General features: G+C 47.7%; 1 protein-coding gene across 2 annotated transcripts in view; it reads right to left on the bottom strand.

Moving 5' to 3' along the window:
• Positions 1-468: 468 nt before the first annotated feature.
• The window catches only part of SMURF1 (SMAD specific E3 ubiquitin protein ligase 1), a 113,454-nt gene continuing 87,901 nt past the window's right edge, over positions 469-26,021 (bottom strand). The window contains exons 8-18 of one of the 2 annotated variants that reach the window (XM_038539444.1): positions 25,831-25,915; positions 24,046-24,192; positions 22,572-22,770; positions 20,696-20,799; positions 12,861-12,975; positions 11,427-11,605; positions 9,714-9,851; positions 8,827-8,947; positions 7,631-7,832; positions 6,069-6,153; positions 469-3,717 (exon numbers count right to left, since the gene is read on the bottom strand). In XM_038539444.1, the coding sequence (XP_038395372.1) occupies positions 3,618-3,717; positions 6,069-6,153; positions 7,631-7,832; positions 8,827-8,947; positions 9,714-9,851; positions 11,427-11,605; positions 12,861-12,975; positions 20,696-20,799; positions 22,572-22,770; positions 24,046-24,192; positions 25,831-25,915 (1,475 nt within the window). In that variant the 3' untranslated portion in view covers positions 469-3,617. The remainder of the gene's footprint in view (positions 3,718-6,068; positions 6,154-7,630; positions 7,833-8,826; positions 8,948-9,713; positions 9,852-11,426; positions 11,606-12,860; positions 12,976-20,695; positions 20,800-22,571; positions 22,771-24,045; positions 24,193-25,830; positions 25,916-26,021) is intronic. The other variant, XM_038539445.1, reaches the window with a different exon arrangement.

Raw genomic sequence — 26,021 nt, 5'->3', positions numbered from 1 at the left:
ACAGATTCAAAACTTTCTCTAGCCCACAAGTTTTTCGACAGAGCACGTTCAACTGCTTGCTGTGTTTTTATTCACTCTTTCTACAATTCTAAAGTTTTTTTAAAAGTTTTTTTAAAAAAGATTTTACTCATTTATTCATGAGAGACACACACACAGAGGAGAGAGAGAGAGAGAGAGAGAGAGAGAGAGAGAGAGAGAGAGGCAGAGACACAGTCTCCATGCAGGGAGCCCAACGTGGGACTCCCGGATCCCGGGACTCCAGGATCACGCCCCAGGCTAAAGGTGGCGCCAAACCGCTGAGCCACCCGGGCTGCCCTACAACTCTAAAGTTTGTCCCTTTTCCATTCCAAGTTTGTCTAACCATCACCTTTCTTTTTTGTGGGACTGAAAAAACAAAAAAAAAAACAAAAAACAAAAACAAAAAAACAAACTCCACCTCATTTCCACACCAAAATATCAGACACCAAAAAATGTAAAGTCGTGAGTTTATTGCATATGTAACAAAATGAATCTGACCTCCCGGGTCCAGCCTGCTGTACAATCACTGTTTGTTTTGTGTTTCCAGCTGGTTCCATAACCACATTAAATAGAACTAGTATTTCTTTAAATATTTTTGATTTTGACATAAAACACAACATTAGTGTACAATTTTCACAAAATAAATCAGCAATAAAAACAGTGGGAAGAATAACAAGGATAGCAGCAATACTTAAAAACAAGACGTTACAAAATAAATTAAAAAATACATTATAAAGTGGTTGAGAAACAAAAATAAACAAATTTTAAAAATTCATACTATGTTTTGGGAAGGCTGCCGTGCGGCACACACCTGGCTGCACATGGGGCTGGGGGACGGGGCGTCTTCTCTGCGGAAGGCCATTCCTGACAGCCCAGGTTTGAGGACCACCTCACCTGAATTGGGACCGCGCAGCTGAGCAAGCTTAGGGAACACGCTCCACCTGGGGGGCAGACGTCCCCCTCAGAAGAGAGCTGTCCTCATGGCCCCCACACGGCCCCTCTGGTTTTCCTACCTACAGCACTGGCAGAGCGGTGGTTTGCTACATCCCTGAGGGTCGGCTGATGACCGCTGGTGAGGGCAAGCCTGGAAGTTGGGCCCCTGAAGCATCTGGGCAAAGAGGTGAGGGGGGACGGGTGGGTGGGTGGGGATTACTGAGGAGGCTGGCGAACGAGAGCTTGTGGGGAACGGGGTCTGCACAGACCCAAAGTGGAGCGATCGGGAGCTTTCACCCACTGTCTGCCATGCTACTCTTGGGGTAGCTCAATCCACTGTTGATAGTGAAGGTTCTAGAAGTGTGATGCCACTGACAAGCCCGTTTGGCAAGAGTAAACCAGGGCTCTGGAAGGTTCTGCCCTTTCAGGCTCCTTTGTACCACACAGCTGATGAGGGTGCCCACGTGCAAGTGTAAGAAGAAGAGCCAAGACCCAGGCCTTACAAGACAGGTAACGCTCGCTGAGGTGACATCTGAACCTGACACACGGGAGCAACACAGGGCTGGCAGGTGCAGTTCCTAAGGACCGTGCCCTGATCCTCCCCACAGCAGGAAGATCGTCTTAAAGGAGCCAAACACAACAACCCTACTAGACCCTCGTCTCCTCACTAATCCCTACAGATTTTGGCCAACACCACAGAAGACTCTAGAGGTCCTTCCCACCACGGTAGGGGGTGCTCTCAGCTCCCCCGGGGAGGACTCCTCCTCACACTGTGGAGGTTCACCTTGGAGAGGAGGCCTATCTAAGGGAAGGTCTGTAGTGGGTATTTCCTCGCTCTTCCAGAGGAAGATTACGAGGGAGGATGAGAGAGACAAGGGGGATCCAGCTTCTAGAACGCCCTCAGAAGGATCATGGTAAACGAGACACAAGATAAGCCCAATGGGGGCAAGGCAGAGCTTCTGGAAGACCAAGCCCACAAGTTGGCCTGGACTTCCTGAATAGATTTAATTTTCCTTCCGCGCTCTCTCCTAGAACCTCCACGAGCAGCCCAGAAGTGTGCTCTCGCAGCTCCTGGCACCCACAGCCGGCACCCGTGGCCCACCAAACTGGCAAACCCCTCATTCCAAAGGAGGGTCTCTCCCCCAAGAGGTCCCGGAGCTCCTCACAGGGCACCCGAAGAACCACAGCGAAATAGGAAGGGTAAGCATGCCTCCAAACCCACCATGGTCCAGAGATTTCAGTAACCGAGTCATCCAAAAAAGTCCTTCCAGACCCATCTCAGACCTACAGCTGAATCCCAACGCTTAACTCCAAAACCAAATGCAAAATTTCAACAGTGAAATGTCGTGCTAATTAATTACCCCACACTGGCCCCCCCAAAACAAAAACAACAAAAAACCAAACAGGACAATTTGCTGCTGCTGCTGCTGCTGCCACTGCCGCTTCCCTTCATGGAAGTTTGTCTCCAATCAAACCACCCAGTTAAAATACTGCTTGAACTGCTTGTGCCCATTGGAAAGGGGTGTTAGAAACTCAGGGTCTGGGCTGACTTTGGCCTTGCTCAGCACATGAAGGATGTTTGGGCGAGTGAAGTGAGCAGTGATTGCTAGTGTCGCCATCTGACACTTGGAGAATGAGCAGAATGAGCAGAGTGGAACCATCCCCCCAACCTCCCCCACTGTCAGAACAGCAACTCGGTGAGGGGAGCTAAGTCACTGAGGTTATCCGTCTCCCCCTCTCCCTTTTAGACTAGTGCACACCAAGCCAGCAGCTGGAACAACAGACTTCTCTTGTTCAGCTCGTAGCAACTTCCCGTGATGCGGTGCTTTGTTAGTGTTGGGGTGCCCAGCCCACATACAGGCAGGACAGGCTGCACAGATCTGAGGCTGGTGTGGTCTGTTCTTTTATAAGCTCTGTTATGTGGCATTTTCACTGGAAAAATATCTTGAACTAGATCAATAACATGGCAAAGGGGACTCTTAACAGAAAGATCATTCTTCTCGATGCAAAACACATTTTTCAGCCAGGACACCCTGAAAAATACCCCGGGCCTCCAGCACAACTGCCCTAGTTTCCTTTACCTTTCCAAAAGGGAAGCACATTTTCGATGCAAGCTTCCTGCCGTAGAATTCCGACAGAAGATATGGTTATTTTTTTCAGTTAGAAATTAATCTGCTACCCCGAGCAGACTGCTAGGCTGTGATTGGAATGTGAGCTGCTGAACTTGCAAAGGGCCTCGGGACTGTTTGGACACAGCACAGCTAGTGGAGCTACCAGTTACGAACCCTCAGTAAGTCAAGCTCAGTTCCAGAACTTGTGGGTCGATCCTCCGCTAAAGACCACAGGGCAGTGAGCCTCTCACCATAGGGTTACAGTCATAGAATATCCTGTGTGACCGAAGCCAAATGCTAAACCTGGCTGCCTTTTATTGGATGGGTGATGGAAGGGGGTGGGAGTACTGTCATAAAGGAGGAAAATACGGGTGGAAGCCACCAACCAAAGTCCCCCCACCCCCCTTGCTCCCCCCAACGAAAAGGAGGGGAGACAACCCTTTCCCTCCGGTTATCTAGGGTTCCCGGGCCTCAGCCAGCTTCGCAGGAGGCACACAGAAAGCTTGCTTTTGGTCTGGTGGTCATGAGCTAGAATCTGTTGCCTTTGGTTGCTCTTCACTCCACAGCAAACCCACAAGTCTCCTCCACGGCTGTCAGCAGCTTCTCATAGAGCTTCTCATATGATTCATAAGGTGGAATGTCAATCCGATTAAAGCTGGAACAGGACAAAAGACGGGAGAGTCATTGCTGGGGGTGGTCCAGACCTAGAACCTACTTCAAGGACAGGACAGGCGGGGGCAGTGCCTTCGTGGCCCTGAGCTAGCAGAGTGTGTGTGTGGGTGCACGGAGGAGGGATGGAGCCAAGGGAAGGGGAAAGCAGCTCATCGCCTCGTTGGGATAAGGAGGTAGAGGCAAGTTTTCCACTTCTCCCTGGTCCTTCTGCTTTGAAAGTCAAGATTTTTCATTGAACACACAGCAAAACAGCTTCTAAGATCTTTAAAACCAAAATGAAACCAGTTACTATTTCTTGGTTCTATTAGGACAAAGCTCTCAGCTCGTTTTGTTTGTTGTCTTCGGGAGGAGTTATTGCTCAGCACCAGGAATACCAGCTTGGGAGACCACTGTAAACCAGACCAGCCGCGGTCAGATCACCACTAACAATCTACTGCATGTCTAATCCTCCGTGACTTGATCTGAGACCAGATGGGCCAGCCTGGAATACTTCTTGCAAAAACAAGCTCTATCTCAAAACTAATGAAACGTCAAATCTCTGACACTGAAATGAAACAAATGATGAACCAGCATTTCCCTGGGGAAATTCATTTCTAATGCTGTTTTTAAGAAAAAGGAAAAAAGAACACCCTTAAGAAGGATATTCTCTCCTAACAAATAAAAAAATACAGAATTCAGACCGAGAGGCCATGTAGTAGCTTACTAAATTACAAGGGGTTAAGCAATTAAGGATGGTTTTTCTCAAGAAAGATTTAGGCTGGGGATCCCTGGGTGGCGCAGCGGTTTGGCGCCTGCCTTTGGCCCAGGGCGCGATCCTGGAGACCCGGGATCGAATCCCACGTCAGGCTCCCGGTGCATGGAGCCTGCTTCTCCCTCTGCCTATGTCTCTGCCTCTCTCTCTCTCTCTGTGACTATCATAAAAAAATAAAATAAATTAAAAAAAAAAAAAGATTTAGGCTGAATGGCGGTGAGTCTTTTTGTAAACTCAAGCATCAGAGGACACTCCTCACATCTGGTTCCCTCGAGGCACAGAACTATGAACGGACAGAGCCTTACATGGAGCACAGCAGCTGCCGGGCATCAACACGGCACTGTTGGCCTCGCTGGGCAGGGCGCTGTAGCCTCGCCATGGCCTCGGGATGGCACAGACATCGGAACCCACGCCCTGAGGTTCCCAATCAGGAACCTTCTGTTACACCCTGATGCATCCTGGTGACCAGGAGCTGGCTCTCCTGAACTAGAACCACTAGTCTTTTCAATACACAGTTTCTGAGGCAAACGGTATGGAAGTAACTTGATTTTTAAACCACAAAGGAAGTAACCTGCTATAGATATTATTTAAGTTAAAATTTAGGGAAGAAACATTTTTCAATATACAACATGCATCCATCATGGACAAAGTTCTGAGAAAGGAAACGGAGCCCCAGGAAGTGAAGACTGGTAACTCCAAATTAGAAACTACAGATTTGGGGACCTGGGTGGTGCAGTCGGTTAAGCATGTGACTCATGGTTTTGGCTCTGGTCCTGATCCCAGGGTCATGGGGCCAAGCCCCAGGTCTGACTCTGAGATCAGTGCAGAGTCTGCCTGGGTTCCTCTTTCCCTCTCACTCTGCCCCTCCCTCGTACCCTCTCTCTCTAAAATATTTAAGTCTTGGGAGGCCTGGGTTGCTAAGTGGTTGAACATCCGCCTTCGGCTCAGGTCATGACCCTGGGGTCCTGGGATGGAGTCCCATATGGGGCTCTCCTGAGGGGAGCCTGCTTCTTCCTCTGCCTGTATCTCTGCCTCTCTGTGTGTGTGTGTCTCTCATGAATAAAATCTTTTTAAAAAATAAGCCTTTTAAAAAATATAAAATACTACGTTTTCGGGGCACCCGGGTGGGACTCTTGATTTCAGCTCAGGTCACAATCTCAGGTCCGTGAGATGGAGCGCTGGGTCACACTGAGTGTCCTGGAGCCTGCTTAGGACTCTCCCTTTCCCTCTGCCCCTCCCTACCACTCGCACGTACGTGTCCTCTCTCAAAAAAAAAAAAATAATAATAAATTTTAAATGAAAACTAGTTTTCCTACTGAGAGGGACAGGTGTGCTCACACAAGACCCAGTGAGGACAAGACCTGAGCTGCTGGAGTGCCAGCCAACACAACAAAACTGGTTTCATGAAAGACTTCCGATAAGCCTCATGTGACACACTGCTGGCTGCTCGTTCCATTTGACACCAGGGCCATAGCCAGTTGTTCTGGGATGCTGATAAAGGACACAGTGCTACATAAAAGAAAAGAGCTTAGAAGAGTCACACAAAGGGTGGCACTCCATGGGGACAGGATCCCGGTCCTTACCAGGTGTGGGCCTTTGGAAGGTTGTCTGTGTTGGCATCGATCAGGTGGATGGTGAAGAGCCGGGGCCCTGCGGCGCCTGTAGAACCTTACAAGAAAACATTCTAGTTAATGCACTTCAAAGGCAGGGCCCGGGCCCCACTGCCAACCACACCCCCAGCCCATGCCCGGGCTGCCCGTCTTGCCAGAGGGTCACGGCCTTCACACTGCAGCATGACCTCAGCCTGCTTTCGGCTATGCTGACCGTGGCCATCCTGTGACCTGTCTCAGACATTCTAGAAAAGCTCAGGGACAGAGCAGACTGCTGAGTGTTCCTCAGGTACCCTGGCCAGGAACCCCCCACTCAAGTGGGCATATTTGAAGGGTAAAATCCTTCAACCACTAGTTATGTTTTTCCTTTTTTTGAACAATTTTTTAGCAAGCAGGCCTGCTACTGGCAGAGGACAGCAGAGTTATAATAAAAGCAGGATACAGGGTCAGGAAATCTCTGCAGGCAGAGAAACGATGGGAAAAGAAAAGAGACAAACAGCGAGGACAAAAGCCCAAGGGGATGGAAGTGACTTCTGTCAAAGAAGTCCTTGAAACACAGAAGAGTCTACAGGGAACATCCTACACGTGCAGTGTATCTGCTGTCACTAGTAACATGCAGAACTCCATTTACTAAGTTTTAGTACACTATCATTCTTCACCTTTTTCCCTCCGCTCTCAGGGTTATCAAAACTCTGGACATCAGATTATTTTGATCACAGTCGGAAGAGACAAGAGAGAGGCTGGGTACCCAAACCGCACAGCGGAGCCTATCAAGCAGTGCATCTGCACGGAGCAGGGAACTGAGGTCTGGGGAGGACCCCTGGCACTAATGACCCACAAGGCAACAAGAGACTCCACCTCCTGATGCTCAGGCCAGGCCTTTCCCCCAACATCTCAGGGCTGCACACAGAGAGCTGCTATCAGAAGACTCAGAAATGAATCCATGTTGCACTTCAAAAACTCTGATTTCTTCCCCAAAGCCTTGTTGCTCTTTGTACCCTCCCTCTACCAATCGATTCTATAGGGCAAAGGGGAGGCACTGGCTCCAGGGCCCTTCCTTGCTCAGATCTTGCCCGACTCAGCCTGGAACAAGTGCCTGGCTGGCCGGCACCCACCACGGCGGCTGCAGACTTGCCCACTGGGCCAGGGATGCTGCAAAAGGTGAGCTCAACAGGGAGCTGGGCTTTGCTTTCCCGAGCTTCTCTCCTGTGTGTTTATGGGTATTTTCTTGGGCAAAACATCATACAGCCTTGAGCCGTGGAGCCGCCAGGGAGAATGGCGACTAGAGCCCACCATCTTTTACAAGGGAGCAAGTGCAGCCTCTCTGCCAGCTGCGCACCTCCGCAATGCTAGACATTTGTTAAGGAACACAGGCCACAGCATTTCCTAGAAGATGTTTCAGGAGAACCACCCCACCACGGTGGTCCAGCTCTTCCTGCTGTAGCCTAGCAGGGGACACGTGTTGGGGGGGCAGGGCGCACACACACACACACACACGCACAAGGGGTCAGGAGCCCTGCCTCCACATCAGTCACCTTGCAAAGCCTTGAACCCCTGGAGAGGGACCCGAGTGGACCCAGTCACGAACTGCAGGAGCCTGGCCCTCCTCTCCTCATCGAAGGTCTCCACGGCCTGCCAGAACCACCTGACGATGTTGCTGTCGGCCACGCAGTGCTTCAGCCGAGTGTTGGACTTCCAGTCGCTCACATCTATTTTATCCAGGCCGCCTATGATGAGCTGTGAAGGTGTTCAGAGGCAGGTTACTTCTCGAACGTCCAAACAAGGGTCCCGACACACCTCCCATGCCCAGGACGTGAAAGGAGGTGATTTACAGTGTCTGAACAGACTAGCTCCAGACTTGGGCAAACAGAGAGTGCAGCAGGATGCCCGCAGCCCAGTACCTCCAACTCATGGCCACCTCGTGCCACTTTGCAACCCCTGGCCTGTGGCACATGCTCCTGTTCTAACAACCAAGTCCACATTCATTTGTGGTTTTGTGCCACATCCACGAGGAGTTGGTACAAGAGAACCAACTGGCAAGACCAAAGGGGCCAAGTGTAAAAAAGGGGCACATCCGGGGGTGGGGGTGGGGGGCTCAGGGGCCGTGACAGGTGGAGCTCAAGATCTGGAGCAGAGGGACCGCACCAGGAGCTGCGTACGTGTTTTTGCACTGGGGGAAGGAGGGCGCTCAGAGCTGCTGCCTGCCGCGGGTGACACCTCACCAGGGACAGAAAGACAGAAGGATTTCAGAGCCCTGAGCCATTTGGCATCGGAGGTGGATTAGAGATGAATGAACCACTATGTTCGAGCACATGAAGTGTGATTAGAGAAGACAGTAACACTTTGTTCTGAGTCTAATAATAGCAAGAGCCAAAACAGAAAGCTGACGTGGTGGGAGAATCTGGTGAGAGCAGATAATTTCTTCCCTCTGAGGTGGATACACAGGAGGGGGTTTAGGAACCTCCAGGGCTAGAGCTCCTAAAAAATATGATAAGACACAGAACGCCCCACACAACATCCAGAGAAGAATCTAGACTCACTCCACCAAAGCAGACAGCCCCTCGGCGTGGACATAAACAGGCTCAGACACCCTCGACTCCCACTGGCTCTAGCTCTATTCTTCTGGAACCCTGACAATCCCCAGCCTTGCTGGGGAGCAGGCAAGCCACACTGTCAGACAAGGCATCTGAGACCTCTATTGCTAACTTGGCTCGTCCCGCTGAGCACACACCTCTAGTTCCTTCTGGTCAAAAGGCTTCAGTAAGTGTTGAGGAATAAGTTCATTAAACCCTTTCTGTAGAGCGAGGAACTGGGCTTCGATCCCCCTCATGAACCTCCAATTCACATACAACCTGGAAGACAAAGTCACAAGTTAAAGCCAATAGCAAATAGTTCACGGGAAAGATTTTTTCCTCACAATAGGTTCTGACATCACCTGCTGAAGCTAATGCCTTGCCCACCAGGCCTCCCCTGGGGGGCACCAAACCCCCACCAGCTGGAAGTACCAGGTTAAAAATAAGTCAGCACAGGCCCTGACATATTCTCGTGCTTTGCTAAAAACAGCAGTAGGAATTAACCTGACCTGTCACAGCAAGTGGCATAACTGAAAAGTAGATTTGAAAATAAAACACGAGACACCGTGAGAGCCACACACCAGTCTGGCAGCCTAAGCACACCGACAAGCCCATATGCTTCCAGATTTCTAGTGTAAATGACTAGTCATTTATTTGCCATCAGAGGTGGGAAGGAAAACAGACCACAGTGAAGCAGACTTCCTGGAGACTGCTCTCAAGGAAACTAATAGGCTCCAAGTCTCTCCTGCGCCCACCACCTTCACACCCAGATCGGAAGGCCACCTGCAATCCCTTCCACCACTTGGGTTCTGGGCTCATTAGTCTCCCTTCACCAGGTCAGCCCTGGTGGGATCGGGGCTCCTCTGCACAGAGCCCCACTGCTGAACCCGACTGCTCTATGACTGTGATTCTGATCAAAAGTGCCGGCCGGGATGGGTAAGCCTCAAACAGCGAAGGAACTTTGGCAATCTAAATGTGAACCCAGGATGGTCCCAGGCATCTGGACGTCCCCATGGGCAGCCACCACGGTTCCCTGGAACATTACCGGACATATTCTTTCTTGTTCTCCTCTGTGACAGGAACATTTCGGCCATTGGGTTTTAGTTCATGCTGAAGAATCCTCCCGAAAGCATTGTGTTCCACACAGAAAGTGTGGTCTAGCACGGGGGTGATATCATTCTCTCTGTGGAAGTTAGGACAGAAGACGGATGTCAGACCATGGCCACAATACAGCTGTGAACAGAACAGGAGCTGGAACAGTCCAGGAGATGGATGGACGGACCAATGGCATTTACTGACTGCTACCCCCAGAGCTGAGTGGGGACAGGTGGGGAGCCTTGGGCAGACACAGGGCCTGGGACAGGCCAGGGACACTTGGAGCGGGAGGTGCCGGGGGACCATGGTTCCACGATGCACCCTTGATACTTGGCTCCCCTCGTTCACAGGAAGGTGACAGTGGCTCTGTCATCCTGTGATTTTACAAGACACAGTGACCTGACTGCTTTGTAAACAGAGTCTATAAACAGAAGAGAGGGATGCATGAAGAGCCGAGTCAATGAGAAAGCAACCTGCAGGGAGATACACTCAGATGATACTGTCCTCCCGCCCCTTTAAGGCAGCCCCTCACACAAAGTAGCACATGAGAGTCTCGATGGGCTCCTCCACCTGCCACACTTCTCGAAACAGAGGGAAATATCTCCCTGCCCCTCACAGACTACCCATTTCCAGTAGGGCCACGTGAAGTGAGGTAGAGTGCAAGACCAGACTCTCCCTCTGCCAGAGCCTGGATCTCCCGCTGCTGTGGGATCAGTTCACGTGTGAGGACCTGTGACACGCTGCTCACCATGCAACTGGGCCCACTGCTTGCAAGGGTATGTTAGGATAATTCTTTTAAATTTTTAAAATTATTTTTATTTTTTAAAGATTTTATTTATTTATTAATGAGAGACACCAAGAGAGAGAGAGGCAGAGGGAGAAGCAGGCTCCATGCAAGGAGCCCGACATGAGACTCGATCCCGGGTCTCCAGGATCACGCCCTGGGCTGAAGGCAGATGCTAAACCACTGAGCCACCCAGGCTGCCCACGATAATTCTGAAACAAAGGTGACTGAATATGGGGATCCCTGGGTGGTGCAGCGGTTTGGCACCTGCCTTTGGCCCAGGACGCGATCCTGGAGACCCGGGATCGAATCCCACATCGGGCTCCCGGTGCATGGAGCCTGCTTCTCCCTCTGCCTTTGTCTCTGCCTCTCTCTCTCTCTCTCTCTCTGTGACTATCATAAACAAAAAAAAAAAAAAAAAAAAAAAGGTGACTGAATATAATTTCTCTTGATACTTTTCTTGTAGCAAATACTTTGACATAAGATACTTTGATGCTGATTTTGTTTTTGATACTTTCCCTCCACCTGCTAACCAGAGCCCCCCTAGAGAGTCAAAAGCAAACCACCCACCCACCTCTCAGGCCTGGGGACCAATTGTGATCAGACCTGAAAAATGTGAGGAAACAGCAAAAGAAATGAGCCTATGAAGTGAAACTGGCCAAACATCATGAAAAAAGCCAGTCAACAGAGTATTTCTTGTTAAATCTTCTTTTATGTTTCTGGTTGTAAATCAGTGTTTCTTTATTTCTCTGCACCAACTTCACACCCACCCCTCAAAAGCATTCACATGCACACACACATACAGAATGATAGTCTGGCACACAAGATGGGTGGCTGTGCACGAATGTTCCATGAACTGAACGGTGAGGCTGTACTTACAGAATCCACACCAAGCTCTTGTGTAATTCTGGGTCCACCGACTCCAAATCCGAGAGCTGGATGGGCTTCCCCAGGAGCTGCTTATAGAAGGGAACCGTGAAGCCCCCGTTTATGTAGTGCCCGTGGAACACAGCGAGACCCATGATCCGGCCCACAAAATGGAAATAAGACAGGTGGTCCTGTAGGGGGCACCAGAGAACACGAAGTCATTAGAAAAAGGCAGAGCCAGAGTGGAGAGACCCTGTGCTGCCTCCAAGCTTTTTGGGAAAACTGTCTCATTGCAGCCAGGCCCTGACTCCATCCCTCACAGGCTGTGCTCTCAGACATAGGAAAGAGAGCAGGTTAGGTGGTCAAAACTTGGAGCACGTCTTCTGCATGGATCATCTGAACATGTTACATGCCCTTAATTCAGACACCTGCTCAGGACTGCTACGTCACTGGCGGCACTCCGTGTGAAAGGATAATGCAGGGCCCCTTACTCCAAAGTTGTTAAGGATTTCAACACAGCAACTGCAGGGAATGAAACCAAGCACAGGTCCTCCAAAGAGCAAGGTGCCCAGGAAGCTGGCCCCGCGTCTCCCTGCTGCACCACAGAGAAAGCAAGCAGATGGCAAATCCCCTCCTTCTTCTACCATCCCTCCCCGAGTCCCTAGAGAAAGTGGAAGAGAAAAAAATGCAAAGAAGAAGAAACAGCAAAAAAGGAACAGAAAGGAAAATAAGTGTAAGAGGACCATTCTAAAACTAGAGCTGCTCTGGTTTTTCACAGGAAAACACACATCTCTGCTTTCCATTGGAATTATAATCAGAATTCATCAAAACCTCATTTCCATTTTGGTAAAGAACTCTGTCACACCTGAATGATTGTAGTGTAGAGCTGGTCCCAGGCTTTGCCTCAGGGGCCTTGGCCTCGGCAGCGGCAGCGGTAGCGGTAGCGGTGACCACGGGCCCTGCCCCACAGGACAGCCCCCAAACACCTGCTGCCCAACTCTGGGCTGGTCACGCAAACACTCCACACTTACAGCCTCCTCTCAAGCAAGCAGCTAAGACTATCAGCACTGGTGGCCCAAAAGGCCAGTTGGGGAAGTTCCCATTTTGATTAGGAGGAGGACCGACTATGTAGCCCACGTCTCAGAATGACACGGTCAACAAACACAGTCCTACTACCTCAGTTCCCCCAATTGGTGATTAAAGGGCTCTGAGCATTCCGAGCAGCTCATTTTCACTTCTGTCTTTGAAAACAAAATACCCAGTGATCCCAGGCATGGGACACACAGGAGAGAAAGCCTCCATCTCAATCCAGTTCCCACTCTACCTTTCAGTATCTATTGTCAGAGACTTTGCATAAGTCTACAATGAATAAACTGAGACCAAACCTGAATATCTATTTACAAAAATTTTCCAATTCACTCCCTCTTTATAAGCGTGAATACTTACTGGATTAATTGAAGAATCCGGGTTGATTTGCAACATGTAAATGTTGTCCGTAGAATATTGGAAGAGTCCATAATATGGATTCAACATTTCATGGCATAATAAATAAAGCCACTCCCTAGGAACAATAACATGAAAGCCATTTTATACGTGTGAAATATCTAATCTTATGTCTTACCCAAAAGACTCATTGCCTGTGCCCTGGAAGGCCACACTGGAGGGATGTCCTGCTCTGAAAGAAAGTGACTTGCACAGATTGATTGGGAAGTAATAACTCACTTCTGACTGAATGACAGATGGCTTTTATGGCCCAAACCCCGATGGTTCTGAAGCTGATGAACCAGATGGACCAGAATCGGGACCGCCTCCTGCAAGCAATGTTCTCGACACGTATCTTGTCAGCTTTCCTGCACCTCAGCTGGAGTTTTCTTTGCTACTGTGCAAAGATCCACATCTCAGGTGATGATGTTCATGATGTGGTAATGATGGACAAAAGTACAATAAGAACTAAGATCCTACTTTTATTTAAAAAGAGTGTGCATGCACACACATGTACACACAACAGGAAAAAACTATCCGTGGAGCAAAGAGAAAAAGGAGGATTTACGCTGATACGTTGACAATAGTTAACCTGAGAATTAGCAGTCTGGGGCACTTTCATTTTTCTTTTGGTTCTTTCTAGATACTTTTTAAATTTCCAACTTTAACATGTTTCTAACACTTAAGTGAGGAGAAGATATTTCAGAGTCTGGGGAGACAGGGAATAAGAATGACTTTTGCCCTTCATAATCTTCTATCTTGTCAAATTCTATTTTGCCATAAAAATTTATGACTTTTTTTTTTTTTTTTTTTTTTGCGAGAAAGAGAAAGTGCGCATGCAAGCAAGGAAGGGGCAGAGGTAGAGAGAGAATCATAAGTAGGCTCCATGCCTGGCATGGTGCCTGGCTCGGGGCTCGATCTCATGACCCTGAGATCATGACCTGAACCGAAATCAAGAGTCACTCGACTGACTGAGCCACGCAGGTACCACAACATTCATTACTTTTTGTAATTTAATAAAAAAGTTTAATACTTAATAAGATTAGATTCTAAGAGTTCTAAAATTTGGATGGAATATATAAGAAGAAATTATTTTCAGAATTCCTATATATTCCAATCATTTCATTGTTAAAAAAAAAAAAAAAAAGCCCCAAATCAGGGATGCCTGGGTGGCTCAGAGGTTTGGCGCCTGTCTTCAGCCCAGGGCATGATCCTGGAGACCCAGGATCGAGTCCCATGTTGGGCTTCCTGCATGGAGCCCACTTCTCCCTCTGCCTGTGTCTCTGCCTCTCTCTGTGTGTCTCTCATGAATAAATAAATAAAATATTTCAAAAGAAAAAAAAAGCCCCAAATCAGAAACAACATAAGCCTCTCAATAGAACCTGTATGATTCAGTGCTATGGTTAGCTGTGACAAGCCCAGGTATGGGGAGAACCTTACACAAGCACCTGTACCACTTCTACAAAGAGCCTCTTCTTTCTATTCAAGTTTTATTCTGGAATTTCTTCCTCTGTCAAATAGAAAAGGCATGGAACTGAGAGAGATTATGAAAGGACAAGCACACATGCAAATAATCCAAGAAAACTGTGAGGATACTCACAAAAAGGATCAGACCACAACAAAATTATGTATCAAGCTCAAAAGAATGGAAAGGAAGTGCCGGAAGCAAGGAGACCCTAAATGTCAAAAAAAAAAAAAAAAAAAAAAAAAAAAAAAATCCTTTATTAGGAAAGGCAGAATTTCCCAACTATAAGACCTGGACTCATCCCTGCATTTTAGAGTTTGAGTTTGAGAAGAATCATTTTCAGAAGCCAAGGACCTGCAACTGTCTAGACAGGAAGTGATTAAAATACAAGCAAACATTCTGACCGAGTCACGCACGAGGTAGGGAGGCATATTAGGTATGCTAAGGAAGTGGCAAGGGGAAAGCTGACCATACAGGCAAATGGTTTTTTAATGATACAGGAAATGGTTCAGAACCAAACACTGGGGAAGTGAGCGTAAACGGATTCTCATCGACCAGCTGATGAGTACACACACCATGTGTGGGATGTATATCTCTCTATAGCTCTCTGTAGGGGGTCTGCTTCCCTACAGTACACGGAGGAAGGACCCCAGGCCTGAAACAATACAAGACCCAACTGGAGGCAGGAAAAGGGCAGAACTCACAGCTCTTTTTGCTAGAGCACCGTGTCAGCCAAGGCTGCTCCACAAAGACTTCTCTCCATGCGGAAGACTTAATAAATAAAAACAGGACACGTAGAAGGAAGAGAACTCCTACCAAACTAAACCAAGCTATTCCTGAGAATATATATAATACCAGCCAAAGGAATGATGGTAGGTTGGAACAGTTCAGGATACTGAATTTCTGAGACTATAAAGGAAATAGCATAGAAGAGGGAATGCAAGTAGTCTAATTTCAATTGTTGGGGCAAATAGGAATGTCTAGGGAGATTCTCTTTCTGCCCCCCTAATCCTCTTGCCCAGAGACAGAATTTGTGCTATTGAGGGCAAACAGAAGTTACATTTGCCAAAGGAAAGATGGTTTCTAGAATCAAGATCGAGAAGTTCAAGAAACAATCTAAGGATAGTCTTGAAAGGAAAAATGTTTCCAATGGAGAGTTGGTGCCGAGGTGAGCGCACTGTTGGGCAAACGCATGCCTTTCTGCATCTGTCATCCCAGGTGGATTTGGCGGGACGGTGGGAGAAGGGCAGAGACAGTCAGTGAGAAGAAGGTGGAGGAATCATTCCATCCGGGCCGGAAGGCCAGATTGTGACTTCTTGCTTTTTAATTCTTTTCTTTGGCTGCTGAAGAAAATACCAGCTCTACCCAGAAACCAAATGAGACCACCTGACCACCTATAATGCTTTTCAGAACATAATTTTTCTTGGGGCAACTGCTGTAGGGCTGAGAGTTGGCTTGTGTTTTCTAAATTGTGGGCATGTAATGCTGTCCTACCCCCTGACTTCCCAAGACACATCCTTACAGGAGGAGCACGGGCCTCCTCTGTAGCAGCTACCAGAGATTTCATAATTATTTGTGTAATTCTTTCATTAATGTCTGTACCTCATCAGACCCGGGACTCTGGAGGGGCAGAAATCATGTTACTTTGCTCACTGTGGTATCCCTAGTACACGTAGAGTCTCAACATTTAATGGTTAATGAGTAAACACAATTCTCATACAAATGACAGGGGTGTTAAGATTCAGTCATGTGAAGACTCATAGATGATAGATAAGAACTTCTCAATTTATATTTTGTTACCATGGAATCAATAAATGAGTATGTTATGACAACATAAAAAGATTTTTTAAATGCTACAGCAGGGCAGCCCAGGTGGCTCAGCGGTTTAGCGCCACCCTCAGCCCAGGACATGATCCTGGAGACCTGGGATCGAGTCCCATGTTGGGCTCCCTGCATGGAGCCTGCTTCTCCCTCTGCCTATGTCTCTGCCTCTGTCTCTCTCTGTGTCTCTCGTGAATAAATAAATAAAATCTTTAAAAAGATAATTAAAATGCTAGAGCAGTGCAGCCACTGTGAACGGCAGTATGAAGGTTCCTCAAAAAATGAAAAATAGAAATACCATGTAATCCATTAACTCCACTACTGGGTATTTACCCAAAGAGAATGAAAACACTAATTCAAAAAGTTGTATGCACTCTATGCTTACTGCAGCATTATTTACAATAGCTAAGATCCAGAAGCAACCTCAGTGTTCACGGACAGGTGAATGATAAAGAACGTGTGGTATACATACATGATGGAATGTTAATCATAAAAAAGGGTGAGATCTTGCCACTTGTGACAATATGCTAAGTGAAATAAGTCAGAGAAACAAAATACCATATGATTTCATTTATATGTGGAATCTAAAAAATACAACAAAACAAACGAAAGCAGAGACAGACCCATAAAGACAGAGAACTAACTGATGGCTGCCAGGGGTAAGGGGTGAAGGGCGGGGTCAGGTGGGTGAAGGGGAGCAGGGGTACAGGCGACCACGGCAATGAGGAAGTCCCAGGGAGAGAAGGTGCACAGCACAGGGTTATGGCCGGTGGTAGTGCCGTGGCACTCACTGTATGGTGACAGGTGGTGGCCATGCTTGTGGTGAGCAGAGCATAAGATGTAGACTTTTACAAAACATTATGTTGTACACCCGAAACTAATGTTACATTGTGTGTCAATACTTCAATAAGAGAAAAAAAAAAAAAACCCTCAGAGATGGGGAAGTAAAAATAAATAAATAGACTGTCCAGAACCACCACTTTTGTTCACATTAAGAAAACACACTCAAGCACCGGAAGTTGAGATCTCCTAGAAGTAGGGGAAAAAATTTCCCAAGCAAAGATGGGAAATGAAAGAAAAAGAGGAGAGACCTGAAGGGTCAGCCCAGGGAATCCAGCTTCTGAGCAAGAGGCACTTCAAGAGCAAAGCAAGGACATGGAAGGGAGGACACTGTGAGTCAGAACACGCCGCTGCTTGGGCAGCCCCTTGTCAGGTGCTCTTCTGGGAAGTGGGGACTCAGCAAGGACAGGGCAGCTCCGGGGCACATGGGCTGTGGCATGCAGGCCGGGGCCAGGGAAGGACCCTAACGGGGACTGTGTGAGCAGACTCCAGAGAACAGAGGGACAGGCTACCCGAAAATCTCAGGATACTATAGGCCTGAGGCAGACCGCAGGGAGAGTGCAGCCACCACAGGCCAAGCCTGGGGCCACCTGTGAGGCGTCAGCTGGAGGCTCTGGTATAGGGAATGACTGCCAGAATCGCTAGAAAGTTCACACTAGCTGCCTCAGGCAGTGGCCTATGCAGGACAGTGAGAAGCAGGGAGGCAGGGGGAATGGCCACAGCATGGCAATCGGGAGCCAGGAATGGCAGAGCCTGAATGGGGAGCCAGGGAGATGGAGGGGCCACAGATGGTCGGGGCAGGGCTCTCTGCTGAGGACCATGGCTGGATGGGCTCTGGGAGGTGACAGGGAGGGAGTCAGGGCTGCCCAGGGACCAAGGTAGGAGAAACAAGAAACTAGTATGAGGGGGCCACCAGAGATTGGGTACTGTTAGATTTAGGAAGCTTTAAGAATCCCTGAGAAGAGCCCAGGGCAAACAAGTGTGCTGTTGAGGGGAACAAGAAGTAGGGCACAGGCGCAAAGATGTAACCCAGGGCTCACTCGGGCAAGCCTAGGACTGAGATGAGGGCTGCTGATGCTCCGGGGTAAGGAGCACCGCACAGGGGACTGGCAGTGAGCCAGAAGGCAAACAAAGAGAGGGTAGTGTCCCAGAACCAAGTGGAAAAAAAGCTTCGAGAATAGGGAGTGACCGATGCTGTCAGGTGCTGCTGCCAGCACCTGAGCGGGAAGCACAGGAGTGGTAAGGCAGGGCCTGGGGAGATGTAAGCCGAGGGAGACCTTGACACAAAAGGCTTCAGAGGGCAGAAGGACAGAGAGCTGGGGAGGGGTGCAAGAGGAAGTGAGGGATGTAGAAGCAGGGCTAGGGTGGTGAACAACTCTTGCAAGGGGTTCTGCTATAAGGAGAACAGAGAAACAAAACAAAACAGGTCAGTGAATCAGGGAGGAGCATTCTTAAGCATATTTTTGTTTTTCCCGGAATTTCCCATTGTTTTTCTTTTTACTTTGCTCCATTTGCCTTTCATGCCTCCTTAAAGCTTTGACAGAAAGGGATATGCTGTCCAGGGAAGGCTTGGGGGCATGTGTTTCTTTTAAGAAGGGAGTTGTAGCACACGTGTGTGGGGGCAAAACCAACCCAAGAGAAAAGGAGAGAGGAACTTTTTGAGGAAATGAGACAGATGTGAAAGAACAGTAGGAGCACAAGGTTCTGGCACGTACTGTGCAAGGCGCAGGGTTGCCCTTCTGCAGGAACACACCTGGGCCACATAGGGCCATTCAGGGAATACAGGGCCCCACACAGGGCCAGATGCTAGCAGCCTAGGTATCTGGTGGTGGTAAGGAAATACTCTTTACTTCTGTGTCCTCAGAGCAAGAGGAACCAAAGTCTGCAGCTGGGAGTGAAGGTGGGTGGGAGCGAGGGAGAGGTCTGAGGAAGAGCGTAGTGGGGATGCAAGAGAAGCAGAGAGAAACATGGCAGGGAAGCATCTTCCTCCAGCCACCCTCTGCTGCTCAGGAGAGGCTCAGTGGCCCCAGGACGGACCTTTCGGAGCTGAGGTTCTACTGGCCAAGCACAGCCAATGGAAAGAGAAGTGAAGGAGTGGCTGTGGTGGTGGATGGCATGTAAGGAGGAAGGATGGGAAGGGGGTGTAAAAGAGAAAAAAGGTAGTAGATCCTGGATGACAGGTGGTCCTGGGTGGAGCTAAATAACTTCTGGTGAAGGAAGGCCTAAAATCAGACTGTCCTCAGACCACAGCTCAGGAACACCCGGTGCTGGAAGACAGGACAGCAGTGCCTTCAAAGCTCTGAAGCAAAGTTATTTTCTTCCTAGAAGTCTATAAAAAAATCAATCTATCAGTCAAAATGACAATTAACAGATATTTTCCGTAAAACCTTGGAAGATTTGCCTCCCACAGGTCTTTTCTAAGAAAGCTACTTAAGAATAGACTCTGGTAACATGAGAGAGAAAACCAAGGAAGAGAAAGCTGTGAGATCCAAAAAGCAAAGCTCTAGCCCAGAAAAAGCAGCGAAGCCCCAAGACGACAACTGTGCAGAAGGCCTAGAGAGCCAGGGCTGGATGGTCTCCATGACAGAGACACAGAAAGGAAGGGAGGTGTGGGGGATAGCAAAAGATGAAGCTTAATGGGGCCGTAAAGACAAAGCCTGCTTTTTTAGAAAAGAAGACAAACATGAATAAATCCTTGGAGAAATTAAAATTTGTTCAAAAGGCTAAAATAAATTATGAAATACCACCTAAGCCCTCAGTGAACAATATTTACGTAGTCATAACAGTACAAACAATGTACTGATTTTCAACTCTTAAAAATAATAGGCCAACATGCACAGGATACAGAACAGTCTAGAAACCTTACACCTCTACACTGTGAAAGTATGATGGATGCCAGAACATAGGAGGTAAAGGGGGAAGGACTTCTGAAGGGGAAGTCAGGAGTATTTATATCCCTTTTGCTTATGAAAATGAGGTCAAGAGATATCGTTTCCAGTTGACAAACCAAAAATAATGATGAAAACACATCATGTAAAGTTACAAAGACAATGAAAGAAGATCTACAAATTGTGACAGCACCAAATTAGGAATGGAAAGTATTAAATTAGATCTCACCACAAGCATTATCATCTATCTGTGTCTATGACCATATACATAGTCAATGCATAATGTCTGAACTTGGTCAATTTAGTGATACAATATTACCTATTAGAAGAAATAGTTAAAAGAGCAAAAAAGGCAGTTGTCTCAAAGGTGTAATGAGGTAGGATGGGAAATAGCAGCTTTTCATTTTTCTATTTTTAAGATCATGTGCAGGAATTCTTTTGACCAACATAGCATTTTGCAAAATTCCTTTGAAACAAGTGCCCCAAAAGTCCTCTCCTGAGAAGAGCAAGGCTGCCTCCCACCCAGACTAATTTCAGGAGCAGGTCCCTCGTGTTTCAGGTGTGGAGCTGTCAGATAGAGTGGAGGGGCGGGGGTGGGGGTTTGAAAAATTTAAACCTCTCTTTCCAAGAAATAAAGTGTGGCTCTGCCACACCCTCATTGCCAGAAGCGCTGAAGGCCACGTGGGAGTCCTGATCACCCCAGGACAAGCGCCTCCCCGAAAACCTCCCATCCGGGCAGTGCAGCGCCCCATGGAGCAGAAAGTGGGATTGACCCAGCCCCTCACCTTGCCACTCCGCCATAATCCAAACCTTCTTCTCCCCGGAACTTCACCATCAGCCGCTTCTTCAAATCCTTAGGCCGCATCTTCATGATCTGGCGGTAAGATTCCTGCTCGGCAAAATGACAGCGTCAGAGAGAGGAACAGGTGGCATTAAGTTACAGTTACAAAAAGGTGAAAGGTTGTCAGATGAAGCCTGAATTAGGATGCATATTCATTTAAATCCGAGTTCACTCTGGTTCCCTATCAGAGCGTTGATTTGGTGTCTAGTGTCCCATGTAGCTTATGCAGTGGCTCCTGTCACCAGATCTCCCCGGGTCTCCCTCAGAAACAAGGCAGCTGGTGCCAGGCAACACCACACCGAAAGGACACTCACAGACTCATTCTCAGCATAATCACTAAAGGCTTCAGAGCACACATCCTCCCTAGAGCCCATGTTCTCCACACAAATTAATTTTAATGTGGCCATACTAAGAACAGCTTCTTTATTTTAACCAACATGAAGATGTCACTAGAGAATCTGAATAGTAAAAACATTCTAAGCCTGTTTTTATATCTGAGGTGAAGAACCACATGATTTCCACAGAGTCAAAAAAGCAAAAGAAGGGTTTTAGTAAGACATACAGTAGCTTACCCAAAACACAGAGAACAGGTGGCCAGCCCAGCCTGCCCCCAGATTCAGCATTTTGAGTGGAACTAGCTGAATGTTTGTAGACATTTTCAATGATAAGGCACTTGAGAATCTTTTCATGCTTTAAATTTAATGTAATTCAAGCTCTGGCATCCCAAGAGGGAAAGAGGATGCTGAGTAGAATGATCTGGCAGCAACATGTCAATAATTCAGCTCTTTTCTCTCCCCAGCAACCAGTTAAGACTGCTCAACGGCCATTTTGGCCGATTCCTCCATTCGCCCAACACTGGAACACAGGCTAACCCTGGGCATTTCCTCAGTACCCATCACCATGAAGGCCGTACTGGGCTCCCCAAGCCACAGTCCTCACCCTTGTGCCCCTCCTCCTGCTGCTGCAGCCCAGTAGGATCTGCGTTCAGGCCCTATCCAGTCTCCTTTGATCACTTCTGCCAATGATGCCACAAAGGCAGGCCAGATATGGCCCAGATGAAGGTAGAATCGTGGAGATTCTACCTTCCGATCATCTTCCTGGAGTAAAGGGCCCCGTCTACAAGAGGGTCCCGCCTGGTTGGTGGCCTTGATCCCTCCGAGGAGCTGTATGAAGGACAGAACCCTTCCCAGGACCCAGCTGATCTTCCTTATTTCCTGAAAACACAATGTAGTGGCCATTTGGTCCCTAAGCTGCTCTGAGGAGGCCATGCCAATGGATGAAGCTCTGTGCAAGGGCAATAGAAGGAATGACTGGTTCTGAAGAAACCAGGCAGATTTTGGGAATGTGTATCTGCACAGAGCAGGTAAGAGGATTTCCAGGATTTTTTTTAATACTTTATTTATTCATGAGAGACACACAGAGAGAGAGGCAGAAACACAGGCAGAGGGAGAGCAGGCTCCACACAGGGAGCCCGACATGGGACTCGATCCCCAGACTCCGGGGATCACAATGCCCTGAGCTGAAGGCAGACACTCAACCAATGAGCCACCCAGGTGTCCCAACAGGATTATTTAGTACTAGTTTCGGTGTAAATCTTTTTATTTTCACTTTAGAGGCTCTTGAGCTTTTCAGCTTTTCAACTTCCACCACAAGAGGAAATACGGTCTGTTTCTCTGTGTGACCACTGGTCCTGAAAAAGCCCTGGAATTCACTGAGTAATAAAATCAAGGCCTGAAACACCCAATAGAAAGGAGAATGCACTGTTTGTAAACAGGGATGAAGAATCTGTGCCTCACTGCTGGTCACACCAAATTCCATACCTCAAATATTTCTTCTCTGGATACTTCGATACGGCAATGGCCGGCTTGGGGCTGCTGAAGTGAAAGCTCATGTCTGAGCACCTTCAGCTTCTGCACTAAATCTCGTTCATATCTCTGGGCAGGCAGCTCCTCATCTTCCACGGAGCCCTCGCTGGGCAAAGGCAGTGGCTGGCTGGGCTCCTTTAGTTGGCACTGGTGACTGGAAAGAACAGAAGCATCTAGGTCACTCCAAAGCAGCAGCCAAGGGAGCTGCAAGCAGCGCCCCCCACACTGAGTGACTGAACTGCGAGAAGAAATGTTCTCTCTGCTGATATAACCATACATGAAGATGTGTAAACACTGACAGTGGCCACCACTGGCCTACATAGAGAGGTCTAGATACGGCCTAAATAAAGAAGATACCCCAATTCCACGCAACTGCTCATCCCATACATTTTCAGTGCTATAAAGAAAAGCATAAATTGCAATCATTTATCACGCATCTGGTATGTATCTGTGAGACTGACCAACGTGTAGTTGGTGAGATGTGCCTTGGTGGCTAGGATTACATGGAGCTGACGTGAGAAATTTCATAAGCAGATTATCATAAAGGGGCAAACAATGCCAGTGCAATATAATGGAAACCATTCCTCATTTTCACGACCCAGGCATTTCTAAGCTCACTCAGAAAATTCTGGTAGAATCAAGGACTAGGGATAGTAGAGGGATGAAGTGGCATTTGTCTTGTTCAGGTTCTGCCACCAAGGTCAGCTGTCAATGAAAAGGGCTAATGTGGGCTCTTAGGTTCTAGAGAACACAACAAACCCAGAACACTGAACATGGGATCCCAGATAACTTTCAGTTCCAAGTTGTCCCAGAATGATGGGCATAGGACAAGGTTCCAGGGAGGAGCATTATGGACTGTAGCAGCCCTTCCAGGTGGTGACGAGCAGGCACTAAGGAAAAGCCTAATTTCACTGCCCCTCGCTCTAAGGGCCACCAACTCCCTCAGAGAACTGCATGACGGAAGCTTCAAGAATGGAGCTGTACTGTCTAATACTGCCCTCTCAGTGAATTTTATTTAGGCTGCAAGCAATAAAAGGTGGCCAACAATACAGCTTCAGAACTACTCATGGCTTTTTTTATTTTTTAAAAAATTTATTTACTTATTTGAGAGTGAGAGAGAGAAAGCATGAGCAGGGGGAGGGGAGAGGGAGAAGCAGAACCCCTGCTGAGCAGGGAGCCTGATTCCAGAACCCTGGGATCATGACACGAGCCAAAGGCAGAGCCACCTGAGCCAACTGAGCCAACCAGGCACCCACAGAACTGCTCACAGTTTACTGAGAGTTTGAAATGCATATCTGCCCACCAAATATTTATATTTTACTTATTCTCCACTAACAAACCATGCAGTAGGTACATTAAGAGAAATATTAGTAGAAAACATGAAATTATAAATGTAAAAGATCAACAAAGATTTTGTAAAAAGTCTTACTTCATGATGTGATGTAATCTTGGGTCTGTAAACTGGGTTGTCCGGTTATTATGATCTACAAAATATATTCTCCCCGAAACTGTACTTCTGACTTCCCAACCTGGTGGCAGTGGTCCAAGTTCATCACAATTCACACTGTTAAGGTCTCTACCAAAATGGAAGAAAACAGAGAGGTTTGTCCATCTGAGAGTGGAGGTATACGACCAAAACTTCAGTGAGAGGAACCTGGTCAATGCGGCTGTGTTCTGCTAAGAACAACAGTCATGGTGCTACTTACATGCCAAAGTCCTACTGAGTCCAGGCCTCCATGCTGCAAGTGGCAGCAACACCCGAGAGATAAAAATGAGGCTTTCAGAGCCTACAACCATGAGGGAACCTGGTCCCCATCTTCCCCCAGGTCCCACCTAGGGAAGAGCATTTCTTACACGAAAGAGGGCCAAGTAGCTGGAAATAGCTGATTGCTGTCAGAAAACTATTTGAATTTACAAGCTAAATTAAATGCTCAAGGTCACAAAGGTATCTTCACTGAAAAGCTCCCAGAAGCACAAGTTTAAAGTTCCAGGGGACTTATGAAATGCCTTCGAAATCTCCCATTTCTGAGCAGATGCAGCGGAAAGCGGCATTCTCATGCTTTACTGGGCTTTGTTACACAAATGTTTCTGATTCTGACCTCTCGGTTAGTGAGGTCAGTCCAGTCCAGTCACATGGGAGCAGATCATCACTGACCAAGTCACTTGTCTAATTAGCCCAACACCTGACATTTCCTACAGTGGGTACTAATGAGACACCTCATTCATTTGCAGGTAATATTTCTATTCTAATTATAGATACTGAATCTTAAACTTAATAGAGACTCGGGAAGTCAGTGACAGGAAGCTTGTTCTCAATCAAACAAATTATGAAGAGAAAGGAAAGGAGCATTACTAAAAATGTTATTAGGTAGTAATGCTATTCGAAAACAAAACAAAAAATTTGGAAAGGAAAGCAAAACAAAGGAAAAGAAAAAAGACTTAACTCCATTATGGGGCAGGGGAGGGGAGGGGAGGGGGTCTCTCTGACCTGGACTCAGGTGTATGGCCTTATAGAAGGAATTCATATAGAAAAGCCTCATCTCCCCTAGCAATGGTCCCCAAGGGACTGAGGCCATAGGGACAGTCAAGTAGAAGAGAGAAAAGGTAATTGAGTCTATTTCCTTTGTAATGTTTTCTCATGGAAAATTTTCAGCACACAAAAAAGTAGAGCGAGACCATCAATGAATAACCAACATTGACAATTACCAGCTCATTGTCCATCTACCTTGAACCTGCCCCCTACCCCCCTACCCAGATTATTTGAAAATCTCAGACATCCTATCATTTCAACCATTGATTATTTTTAGTGGAAAATGAGAACAACACATCTTGAAGGACTCACTGGCTTTTCAAGCAAGAGCACATGTGATTTCATCTAGGGGTGAGGTTCTTTTTCAGTTCCGTGATCTGCTTTCAAGGTATAGGCCTGCTTTCTAAAGGACCCACTTGTGAGACAGCAGGTGCCCATTTACAAAGAGGAGCCTGAAGGGGGCAGCAGGGCTAGGACTCTAACCCAGAGAGCCTGGGTCCGAGACCCGGTGACTCATTCTCTCTGTGAAGCTGCTCTTCTTTCAGCCGGGGGTGGTGGTGGTGGTGGTAGTGGTGTGTGTGTGTGCGTGTGTATGTGTGTGTTATCATCCAGCAGGGAGGTGGGGGGAGTCCCCTTGGACTGCTGGAGAGAGGACTTTGGCCGTGCATATTTCAGAAGACCTACCTTGGTATCCTGGGGTCATGCCACGTGCTAACTCCAGTCTGCGTGTGCAAAAAGTAAACTTGCCCCTGCACCGTTGTTCTTTGCTCTGCACAAGACATCAGAAGATGCAGGTCAGTTAGATTCAATCCTGAGGAGAGCTTTCAATGAATCCTCAAAGCACAGAGTCTAAGCTTCCTTTCGGTTTTCTTTAA

Source organism: Canis lupus, chromosome 6, assembly GCF_011100685.1.
Source record: "Canis lupus familiaris isolate Mischka breed German Shepherd chromosome 6, alternate assembly UU_Cfam_GSD_1.0, whole genome shotgun sequence".
Classification (NCBI taxonomy): Eukaryota; Metazoa; Chordata; class Mammalia; order Carnivora; family Canidae; genus Canis; species Canis lupus.
The sequence above is the reverse complement of the archived record's forward strand: the minus strand, read 5'-3'. Positions and strand labels throughout refer to the sequence as shown.